The sequence below is a fragment of the Artemia sp. Qi Xiang Cuo genome, chromosome 5, assembly GCF_049724085.1.
Source record: "Artemia sp. Qi Xiang Cuo chromosome 5, ASM4972408v1, whole genome shotgun sequence".
In the NCBI taxonomy this organism is placed as follows: Eukaryota; Metazoa; Arthropoda; class Branchiopoda; order Anostraca; family Artemiidae; genus Artemia; species Artemia sp. Qi Xiang Cuo.
Genome location: NC_142798.1, coordinates 6,105,929 through 6,118,224, shown reverse-complemented (window position 1 = coordinate 6,118,224; position 12,296 = coordinate 6,105,929). Strand labels below are relative to the sequence as shown.

The following is a 12,296-nucleotide window of genomic DNA, read 5'->3' as shown; positions in this document are numbered from 1 at the left end:
GGTTAAAGTGGACCAATCGTATATAAATGATGTGCTGTGAAGGGATTTCAAATCTTGAGGTTTTTCCTGTATCTTTATAATTTGACATGTAATGCCTGCTTTTTGCATTTATTGCGAATATTCCCCTATCCCAGAAAAGATCCCCCCCAGAAATTAATTCATGTTCATGTGCTTTTCGCTGTTTCTGGTACTAAGATGATCCATTTGATAACAATATCAAATGGGAAATTGCTCAGTAACATCAAAGTCATAGACATATGATTTAAAGATGTATTACGCGCGCTCCTAAGAAGGGGACTAGAGCATTCCCCAACTTCAGAAAAAATTACAAAAAATTGACACTACTGCTTTGACTGCAGGTTATTTCCTTTTAGACCAAAATGCGAAAAGGCAGACGATGCATGAGTAAAAAGTGGATTATGATACTGAATTAAGATGAGCCGTTTGACTTAGAACTATGGCAATTGAATGAAAATTTTCAATGACAATTACTGATTCAAAAGCCGCATCTTTGGAGGACTGAAAATCGTTCTGTTTTGATAAACTCTGCTGTATCCTCAAAGCTGCAGTAGTAAATGGCCCTGATGATTTAATTCACAATCATTTTATTTTCTGGAGCCAGTATACCGAAAGTGTATTCTGCAAAATGAGCCAGATTTGTTGGATGACTGGAAATCGCTCTGTTTTAGCGAACTCAGCAGTGTGCTCAGAAAATAACAGTGAATGGTCTAAATTATAGAATCTATAACAACTCCTCTTTTCTGGAGCCAGCGCACCGAAGTCTATTCTGCAAAATGGATGATAGCTATGGAAGCCTTTCAGAGCAACAAAGCTGTTTCATGGAACAGGCCAAGATCCTTTAGAAAGCACTGATCAGAGTTGTAGAAGTAACAGATCATCTTAGACCTAGGTCCGGGAGAAATTAAGAAACAGCACAATTAGTTAAGCTCAGTAATATTTTTTTAGGGGGGGGGGGCTACTGTCCCATACCATTCAAGCATCAAAAACTATCCAACAGTATTCGAAGCAACCTTACTCGGTGACTAATTAATTTTACAAAGTAGTGGTAAAATAATACAAGAAACAATTTTTTTTCGGAATTATAAGCTTTGAAAAAATCAGTGTTACGTTAATTATCGATCAAATATAGCAGTGAGTAAAAATTAATGCCCCTCCCCTCTCATAAAAAATATTTCGGCTACTAATGCCCGTGCATTGATTTAGTATGTCACCAACATAAAGCCTACTGCAGTTGATGAGGTCTTTACCTTTGTTCGTCCCCCCTGTATTGGCATGCATTTGTAACTCCCTTCCGCATGATCTTCACCTTAAGACGGGGATACCGACGTTTTTTGTTCTGAATAAAGTGTTTAGCGAACCCAAAACGCACAGAAATTAGAATAAATAATCGAGTTAAAGTTAAAACGAACAGAAACTGTCACAAATAGGAGTAGGGCTAACCCCCCTATGCCTTCTGAAGATCAGAACGTCACTTACACTTAACTGAAAATAATTTTGATTTCGAGCAGTGTGTTTTTATTTGTCATAACTTCAAAAAAAAAGAAAGAAAATCACCATAGAAACAAGATTACTAAAGAGAACGAATGAAATATAGATACACTGTTTGCGTATATATTGATATTCATTCCTGAAACTTTCAGCAATTTAATTTATTAGTGTTTTAAAGAAGAAAACTTTTAAAATGTATTTTGTTTTCAGTAAAGTGCATATAACGTTCTGATCTTTCGAATGCATACAGGGCGTTATCTTACTCCCGTTTGAGATAGTCTCTTCTGGTTTTACGTTTGACTTGATTATTTATTGTAATTTTTGTTCGTCTTGGGAGTCATTTATTTATTGACAGTGATTCATGTTAGTTTTACCTTGAATTACTGTTTGACTTTATTTGTGTTAGGCTTAGGCTTTGTTTAGCTCTTTACGTTTCTTCGGAAAATGTCTTTTGCGGATTTTTTTTTTTCATCATTCATAATATGTAGAGCCCACTTAGCTTTTTACTTAAGCATCACTATGGCGCTGCCTATGATGCATATTCAGTCATTTTTTTTCTCTAAATACTAAGCGGTATCAAAGGACCTGACGCAATATAAAAATAGAGGCCCAAATAGTCCGGTAGGCCTTCCACTTCCACTGCTGTTGAAGTGGTCTGGATTAGAGGCAGAGAGCTATGTCTAAACTATGAAGGTCAACTGTTCCTATTGCTCACTTTTTAAGAGAGAGAGAGAGAGAGAGAGAGAGAGAGAGAGAGAGAGAGAGAGAGAGAGAGAGAGAGAGAGAGAGAGAGAGAGAGAGAGAGAGAGAGAGAGAGAGAGAGAGAGAGAGAGAGAGAGAGAGAGAGAGAGAGAGAGAGAGAGAGAGAGAGAGAGAGAGAGAGAGAGAGAGAGAGAGAGAGAGAGAGAGAGAGAGAGAGAGAGAGAGAGAGAGAGAGAGAGAGAGAGAGAGAGAGAGAGAGAGAGAGAGAGAGAGAGAGAGAGAGAGAGAGAGAGAGAGAGAGAGAGAGAGAGAGAGAGAGAGAGAGAGAGAGAGAGAGAGAGAGAGAGAGAGAGAGAGAGAGAGAGAGAGAGAGAGAGAGAGAGAGAGAGAGAGAGAGAGAGAGAGAGAGAGAGAGAGAGAGAGAGAGAGAGAGAGAGAGAAAAGACACACACACAAACACAGGCACATTTTTAAACTTATATTATATCCTCAAAAAGTTCATTAGCATATGCTCCAAAAAAGGATCAGCATTTTTTTGAGAAGAAGAGAGGGGGAAGAACAACATAGAACAAAAAATCATCTTTAGGCCACTATTTTTTAATTTCTCTTCAGAAGATGTCTTTCGTTTTTTCGGTTTTACTTTTCTCTCTGTAAAACTGACTTACTGACTTAAGGCTCCTGCCTCGTTGGGGGTGGCGTAGAGAGCGTCGCAACTCTTCTCCTCCAGGCTGACCGGTCTACTGCTATTAATGGGGCCTCTTCGACAGCGATGTTAGCTATCTCAAGGAATTTGTTGAAAATAGCTCTGGCCTCTCCTCATATCGAGTTAATCTTTCGCCTTTTTTTCTGTAAAACGAGTACTGTTAAATGATCGTAATTTGAGTACGCGTTAATGATCGTATTTTAATGTGAATTTCTTTTATATTTTTTCATTGGTTTTATTGAGGACGGCCCTTGGATATAGGGTCGAAATATCCATTAGAGGTTCGCATTTTACTGTCTTATAGGAAAAAATTTCCCTATTGTTCTACTTGTAGTTTGTTGTCTATGATGGAAAGGCAGTGTGGTCTTCGTTGCTATTTAAGGGTTCTGATCTGTTGATATGGAAGTCGCTTTCAAGCTCTGGTACTCCACTTTTACTATTTTTCCCTTTTTTAGGGAAGGAGAGACAGAGAAAAAGGCAAAAAACACGTTTGAAACTTTGTATGTATTTTAAACTACAGATTTTCTTTCGATTTCCTCTCTCTAAAAAATTGATCTCTTTGGTATTCAGTGTTTTGGAACTGAAAACAGTGTAAAAATAATAGTTCGACTAGCCCACTCTCGTCATTTTAGGTCATTGATAGCGAAGCTCCTTCGACCCTATGTCCAAGGGCCGTCATCAGCAAAACACAAATACATAAAAGAAAAGAGACAAGAACAAACGACCAATAAAGCTAAAATAATTTTTTTTTAAACAGTCCCAGCATCCTTACTTCAGTGAAGTTCAACCAGGACTCACTAAAGTAAGGATGCTGGAATTGTTTTAAAAAAAAGTTCCGTTTAGTTTTAATGGTTGTATTTTATGGTAAGTCTCTTTTTTTATATATATTTATGTTTTGCTGAGGGCGGCCATTAGACATAGGGTCGAAATATTCATTCAAATATAGAATTCCACTGTCTTGCGAAAAGAGTTCCCTATTTTTCTTGTTGTTGTTGATGTTTATGATGAAAAGGCAGTGTGGTCTTCGTCGCTATTTACGATTGTCGACTCTTGGTATTAATCATTCTGTAACAAAGAAAAAAAAAACAACAACACACATTTCAAAAGGTATACGAGGTCCTCAGACAGCTAAGTATATGGTCTAATTATATGATCTCTAGAATTGAAAGTAAGTGCAAGCTAAACAATTGTGAGTTTCCTTCCCTTTATACTTTTAAGAACTTTTGTCTTACAGAATGTCCTACGTCTTGCTGTCAGAATGCTTTTCTCTTTCTCTTACTTTTTCTCTCATACTTCTATACTTTTTCTCTTATACTTTCCTCTTACATTATATCCTGTGTCTTCCTTTCAGTATGCTTTTCTCTTTCTCTTACTTCTTCTCTTATACTTTTATACTCTTTTTTTACACTTTTCTCTTACAGCATTTCCTACGTCTTCTTGTCACTACTGGTTTTTGGTGTCTCGCTCACGTTTACACTTAAAGGCATTAAGTAAGTTTGTTTATTATATTCATCGCTTGTTCTTTTTTGCTTTGCTTTCTTGCTTGGCTTTTTATGGTACTTATTTATATATTTATTGCTTTTTATTTAATTACTACTTATTTTCATTTTTTTTTATCACTTAATTATGTATTATATCCATTTCTTCGGTGTTTTTTTTTTATCATTGATTATGTTCATTTGTTTATCATATTTAACACTGTGAATTAATATGCTAGCGGGAAATTTAACCTATTATCGTTTTGTTTTGCGCAAGGTCTTCAAATTTTAGTGTATATTTTAAAAAATTGCTATATGATGTACAAGACATTGCCACACATGGGTATACTCGACTTGACTTGACTTGCTTTATTTACTACTAATTACAAAATAAACTATATACAAGCAACCGCCCGGGGAAGGCTCAAAAAGCCTGATGAAAGACGGCTGCAATCCTCTAATTCTCAACCTTTTACAAAATTCATTAAAAAAAAAAAAAAAAAAAAAAAAAAAAAAAAATAAAAAAAAAAAAAAACTGAGACATTAATAATAATAATTAGAATAATAATAAATTATCTCAACCTCTCCCAATAAATGTTTTTTTATTTTTACTTTAAACGACCCAATGTGTTCAGCTTCCCGAACGCCAACTAGGATATCATTCCAAATAGCCGGAGCCAAATACCGAATTCCGAAACCTGCACGTGTGGTGTCTCGATACTCAACCGTAAAATTTTCCGCCTCTCTAGTCGCATACCTGTGGAGTGAACTATTTAAGTGAAAAAAATTTGTAAAAACTGGAGGACATACATCATTGCAACATCTATAGGCAAAAATAGCAGCTTGGTTATCGCGAATCTGACCAATGTTAAGCACTCTTAATTTTTTAAAACATGACGCCTTTTTTAAAACATATCCAAAGCCTTTCGTGGTATAATGCCACTTTGCCACTTAGGTTTCAACATCCTTCATTGTTTCTAATCTTGTGGCTATGTTTGTCGTCTTGTAACTCTAATTTTCTAGTTGTCATCTCACTCTTTGGGCTCCTATGCCACTGTTGCTACCTCTGCATTTAATCTTGGCATTGCCTTTGAAACATTCGTAGCTAAAACATATAGAAATTAGTAAGCCAATTGGTGGATTGTTGGACATAAGACTTTTTTTACATGTTACAGTCGGGCGACGGCTTCGTTGGAAATACGTAAGATACGTAAAGTTTGCCACTGGCTTCTTCCGTAGCACTGTTGATGTCTCTGCATTTGATCTTGATTTTGTCCTTGAAAGTAGAGTATATAATTTTGTTTTTCTTAAGTAAAAGGCTATATCCGTACTGAATCCATTCAGAAATTAAATAAGCAAATGGAAGGGTTGTAGTTTCTAAACGTTTTCATGTTGCATTTACTTGAAAAAAAAACAAAAAAAACAAAACAAAAAACAAATATGTAAAATTGGTCTTCGTGTCTTTATGATTGTGTCCAATTTCAGGATGGATTTTTCCTGCCTTACAAAATTATCAAAATGATTTGATTGTCTATTGCCTATTTAATCTTTCTTCGGTACTTGTTAAATATCCCGACCACACTCAAGAAGTGAAGTTACGTTATTCATAATGAAAAAGTTATTCATAATTAAATTTACTAAAATATGATGAAAGTATAATACTGTAGTAACAAAATCACGGAAACTACAACAGAGAATTATGGAAAGCAGGCCGCAAAGAACGCATTATATTAAATATCTAACCTAACCAAAATACCAACTTTATATGTTAAATATTTAATTAAAAAATGCCTGCATTGTGGTTTATCTCTTTCAGGCTAAGCAGATTATCTCCGAGTGAGATACGAAGAGAAAACGGTTTTATTACAGAGAGAAAACAAAGTGTGGTCGGGATATTTAACAAATACCCCTTCTTCAAATCTCGAACGACCAATTTTGAGTTTCTTTAGTTTTTTTTAGCAGTTTATGCTCAGGAGTTCAAAACCTTATCCAATGACAGTTCACATGTTTCAGACAGCTCCAGCGGTATGGGAATCAAAGAAGAAGAGGTATTACGCGGTCTAAGGATCAAGGCGAAATTAAGAGGGAATTACAGGGAAAGCTAACTTTTTCTAGAGCAAGACCTAAGAGTTTTTGGAATGAAATCCAAGTTTCTTCCTGCATTGATTCAGCCCTTGATTCGGTTTGTCATTCTATTTAATTTTTCAAGTCTTTTTTTATCTTTGATTTTTATTTACTTTGTTATATTTCTTTTTTTATTGAAATATCACATTTATCAATTAAGTAATATTTCATTGCAACTCATAATTGGATTACACGAAAGATTTCTCTGGAGGCAAACCTAAGATGTTTTAAAATACACCTGTACCTTTTTCTGCAGTGATTCAGCGCTAAGTTCCATTTTTCATTTCAATTTTTTTGTATTCATTTTTTTTTGTCATTGATCCTTATGAAATGTGTTAAAAAGATTTAGCCTACAAATATCTAATGAATTAAGGGTCCCATTAATTAGTTAGTTAACATTTCATTGTACATTACCTTATTAATGACAAGTCCCCTGGGCTCGCAGACGACCGGGGAGACCTCTAGTTTTCGAAGTGTTTTGGTAAAATGCACGGGCAAACGGCAGGAGTAGCTATGCCTCTCAAATTGGACAAATACTTGTGTGTTAGCTTTTGGAGAGGCCCGCCCGCATAGAGTCTCAGGCAGGTTGACCAAATTTAGAATTGACACATGACCCTTAAGACGCCTGGAAAGGCTGGAAAATAAGCGTCCAGTCCAAAGCCTAACACGGCTAGCCCGCCTGCCTAGAGTGTTGGTCCAGGTTTAGCACCCGATTCATAAGCTCAGACAGGATGGATGGATGAGAGACATTTTCTAACAACAAGTGAAAATAACATCATTTCCTGAATCCTGAAAAAGGCTTATGCCAGCTTTGCCTCTCATTCAGACTACCTGTCTTGACTTTGTCTCCAGTTGGCCAATGGCTTCATGGCAACTTGATTTTAATTCTAAGAAGATTCTCTCTGGAACCAGACCTAAGATTTTTTTAAAAGCAAACCTTAACTTTTTTTTGCAGTGATTCAGCACTCGATTCAGATTTTCATTTGGTTTAATTCTTGTATCTTCTTTTTTTTGTCGCAGGTATAGATATTAAATTAACTAAGTATCAAATTGATTAATCAGTGAATGTTTCGTTAAAAGTGACTTATAAATTACTGGAAGATATTTTCTGTAGTTCCAGATTTACGAGTTTTTAAATGAAATCTGAACTTTTTCTACAGTGATTCAGCGCTTGATTCGGCTTTTCATTTCTTTTCATTTTTTTATCTTCATTTTCTTTGGTTGTTGGTCCTTATGAAATGTTAGCCTGCAGATGTTTAATTAATTAAGGGTCATATCAATTAATTAATTAATATTTCATTGTACTTTATTAATGAACTACTGGGAAAATTCTCTCTGGAGCCAGTATTAAGAGGTTTTTTTTTGTTAAACAGATATGAACTTTTTTTCTGCAGTTATTCTGTGCTTGATTCAATTTTTCATTTCATTTTCTTTTTATCTTCATTCTTTTGTCACAGATACAAATATTTAATTAATTAAGTGTAATCTTAATTAAATAGTGAGTGTTTCATTACAACTGACTAATAAATTACTGGGAAGATTTTCTTTGGAGTTCCAGACTTGAGATTTTAAAAAAAAGAAATCTGAACTGTTTCTACAGTTCATGTGCAGTGAGTTAGATTAATTTAACCTGCAGATATTTAATTTATTAAGGGTCTCTTTAATTAATAAGTTAATATTTCATTGTACCTTATTAATGAATTACTGGGAAGATTCTCTCTAGAGCCTGACTTAAGATTTTTTTTTAAACAAACCTGAATTATGTTTCTGCAGTGATTCATCACCTGATTCAGCTTTCTTCATTTTTTTTGTCACAAGTGCAGATACCTAATTATTTGAGTTTCGTGTCAATTAATTAGTGAATTTTTCATTGCAACTGACTAATAAATTACTGGGAAGATTTTCTCTGGAGTTCTAGACTTAAGATTTATTATTTTAAAGAAATCTGGACTTTTTCTACAGTGATTCGCCTTTTCATTTTATTTTTTAATCTTCATTTTCTTTTGTTGTTGATCCTTATGAAATGTGTTAAATTAATTTAGTATGCAGATATTTAATTAATTAAGGGTCTCTTTAATTAATTATTTAGTATTTTATTGTACCTTATTAATGAATTGCTGAGAAGATTCTCTCTAGAGCCAGACTTAAGAGATTTTTTTTAAAACAAACCCAAATTATTTTTCTGCAGCGATTCGGCACCTGATTCATATTTCTTCATTTTTATTTTGTCACAGATGCAGATATATTATATATATATATATATATATATATATATATATATATATATATATATATATATATATATATATATATATATATATATATATATATATATATATATATATATATATATATATATATATATATATATATATATATATATATATATATATATATATATATATATATATATATAAAGTTGCCCTCCAATCACTTTCGACTATTAAAAAGGCCACTAGCCACTCCAATTTGCAATCAAATGAGCCCTTTTCGAACTTTCTACAACTCCTTCGATACGAAGTGCCCGGGTATGGAGAACCAAAAAAAAAACACATTCTGCCCACATCGTTCTTTACTTAGGGCAGAGTATATATATATATATATATATATATATATATATATATATATATATATATATATATGTATATATGTGTGTGTGTGCAGAAATGCATTTAATTAATTTATCCTGCAGATATTTAATTAGTTAATGATCACATTAATTAGATAATATTAATTAATTAGTTAACATTTCATTACAATTGAGCAGTCGACGACTGAGCCAGATCTAAGAGTTCTTTTTTTCCTCCTGTAATTCAGCGCTTGATTCGGTTTGTCCTTTGATTTCTTTTTTATTTCCCAATGTTGATTTCTTTGATTGTTATTTCATTTAACAAGGTTATGAAGATTATGAAGTTTTATTTAAATGGTTTAGCCTCTTAATGTTTAAATAACTAAAATGAGGTTTATCTTAATTAATGATAATATTGATATTTATTGTAATTTACCGTACCATAGTGTTTTAAAATTAAATAATCGTAGGCAGCGCAATAGCACTGCCTGAGTAAAGAGAGAAGTGGGCATAATATATTATTAATTTATTATTTTAGGCACTCTGTATAGAAGGGGTTGTCGTAGAAACTTCGGAAGGAGCTCATTTGATTGAAAATTGAAATTTCTAATGCCCTTGTTAAGAGTCAAAAGTGACTGGAGGGCAACCAGCTACCCCCTACGCCCATCATTTTCCCAAACCCATTCAATCAAAATTTGAGGTGGCCATTTTGTTCAGCATAGTAGAAAGGTCAAGTAATTATGTCTTTGGAGACGTCAACCCCCCACAGCCCTCAGAGTAAGGGCTATAAGCTATGCCAGTTGCCTATTATTAAAATATATGGTTTTATTCTGATTTTATAGTTATGAGGGTCATCCTGAAAATAACTTCTGTTTGTATGGTACACGGCAAGTAGTGGGAATAGTGGTGGTATTGTTATGACAGTTCACACAAGAGCTATGTGTTCTTAATAAGGTTGTAACTCTAACTTCAAGAGGAGGTATTTAGTTTGCTGTATTTTTATTGTAATAGAGGAAGAAAATGTCTTATTGTCTTTACTAGGGTAAATTCAATAAATACTGTTTCATCAGGTTTGTTGGCTCTCATGTGTGGATTTGGCCGTATTGGTCATATTTACACCATACAGGTATTCTATCTATTATCGTTCTATTTTCCTGTAACAATTAGGGTATTAAATGGCAACGGAAGGGCTCCTTTTCAGTGAATGACCTAGTCATGCATTTATTTAAACAACCTTTATAGAAAAAGTAGAACGATTGGGCAGTTGACAGCGCAATTGTCAGTTGACACCGCAACCGTCAGTTGACAATTGGACATATCTAAATCTCAGAGCTAACATTCGTGGTTACTGCCCATTTTTTTATTTATGTATTAATGAAAGTATATGATTGTAAAAATTTTTTTTTGGAATAATAAAGATTAGATTAGCCTAGAACACTAGACCCCCAAATAATCTTAAGCGATCCGTATGCATCTATTCTTTGCAGTATATGCAGATAGACCCCGGAAAAAACAAAATTTATAGCTAAAAAAAATATAAAATTTATCTCTGCATTTGAAAATTTCAGGACATTTCAACCAGTTTTCACTGATAGTTTTTAGTTGACACGCCAACACCTCAAAGGTAACATTCATGACTAATGCCCATTGTTTAATTCATTCATTAATGAAAGTATATGATTGTGATATTGTTTTATTGGAAAAATTAAAGACTAGATTAGCCTAAACCCCAAATAATGTTGTTTAAGCGGTTCATATGCATCCAATCTTTGCAGTATCATAGGCAGCGCGCTAGCGCTGCCTAAGTAAAGAACGATGTGGGCAGAATGTGTTTTTTTTTTGGTTCTCCATACCCGGGCACTTCGTATCAAAGGAGTTGTCTTAGAAAGTTCGAAAAGGGCTCATTTGATTGCAAATTGGAGTGGCTGGTGCCCTCTTTAATAGTCAAAAGTGATTGAAGGGCAACTCGCCCCCCCCCCATGCCCATCATTTCCCAAAACATATTCATTAAAAATTTTTATATAGCCAGTTTTATCATCTTAGTTGATTTCCACCTAAAAAATATCATTTTTAGGAGGAAAACCTTCTACAACCCCCACGTTAAGCGTTTTTAGTTGCGCCCTGGGGGCATATAAGGTTTTTATATAAGGCGTTGTCGTAGCAACTTCAAAAAAGGCTCATCTGATTGGAAATTTAATTGTAAAGTGCCCGCTACAACAATCGACATGTGTTAGAGGGCCACTACCCCCCCCCCATGCCCATTATTCCCCCAAACACATCGAATCAAAATTTTGATATAACCATTTTGTTCAGCGTAGTTGATTTTCAGATAGAAAATATCTTTTTGAGGAGGACACTCCCCCACATCCCTCGGGGCAAGGGTTTTAAGTTATGCCCTGGGGGCATAAAAGGTTTTTATAGAAGGCGTTGTCGTAAAAACTTTAAAAAAGGCTCGTTCGATTGGAAATTAAAACGGCTAGTGCCCTTTTCAATAGTCGAAAGTGATTGGAGAGCAATTCGCCCCCCCCCACGCCTATCATTCCCCCAAACACATCCAATAAAAATTTTGAGATAGCCATTTTCTTCAGCATAGTTGATTTCCAGATAGAAAATATGATTTTGAGGAGGACACTCTCCACAACCCTCGGGGCAAGGGTTTTAAGTTATGCCCTGGGGGCATATAAGGTTTTGTAGAAGGTGTTGTCGTAGAAACTTCAAAAAAGGCTCATTCGTTGGCAATTCAAAGGGCTAGTGCCCTTTTTAATTGTCGAAAGTGATTTTAGGGCAACTAGCCCCCCCACGCCCAGCAGTCTCCCAAACAGAACACATCGAAAGTTTGAGATTGCCATTTTGTTCACCGTTGTTGATTTCCAGATAGAAAATATGTTTATGAGGAGGACAATCCCCCACAACCCTCAGGGTAAGGGTTAAGTTATGCCCTGGGAGCAGATAAGATTTTTATAGAAGGTGTTGTCATAGAAACTTAAAAAAAGGCTCATTCGATTGGAAATTCAAAGGGCTAGTGCCCTTTTTAATAGTTGAAAGTGATTGGACGGTAACTAACCCCCCTCTCATGCCCACCTTTTCCCCTAGCTAATCTAATCAAAATTTTGAGATAACCATTTTGCTCAACATAGTTTAAAGTACAGGATCTTAGGCCTTTGGGGATGACCACCCCCTCAGAGCCCTCAGAAATAGGATTGTAAGTTAT

At 34.7% G+C, this 12,296-nt stretch overlaps 1 protein-coding gene across 3 annotated transcripts in view; it reads left to right on the top strand.

Annotated features, from left to right (window-relative positions):
• Positions 1-12,296, top strand: part of LOC148951742 (sorting nexin-14-like) — a 245,188-nt gene that overhangs the window by 16,770 nt on the left and 216,122 nt on the right. For all 3 annotated transcript variants that reach the window (XM_089088699.1, XM_089088697.1, XM_089088698.1), the window contains exons 3-4: positions 4,336-4,404; positions 6,406-6,574. In XM_089088699.1, the coding sequence (XP_088944825.1) occupies positions 4,336-4,404; positions 6,406-6,574 (238 nt within the window). The remainder of the gene's footprint in view (positions 1-4,335; positions 4,405-6,405; positions 6,575-12,296) is intronic.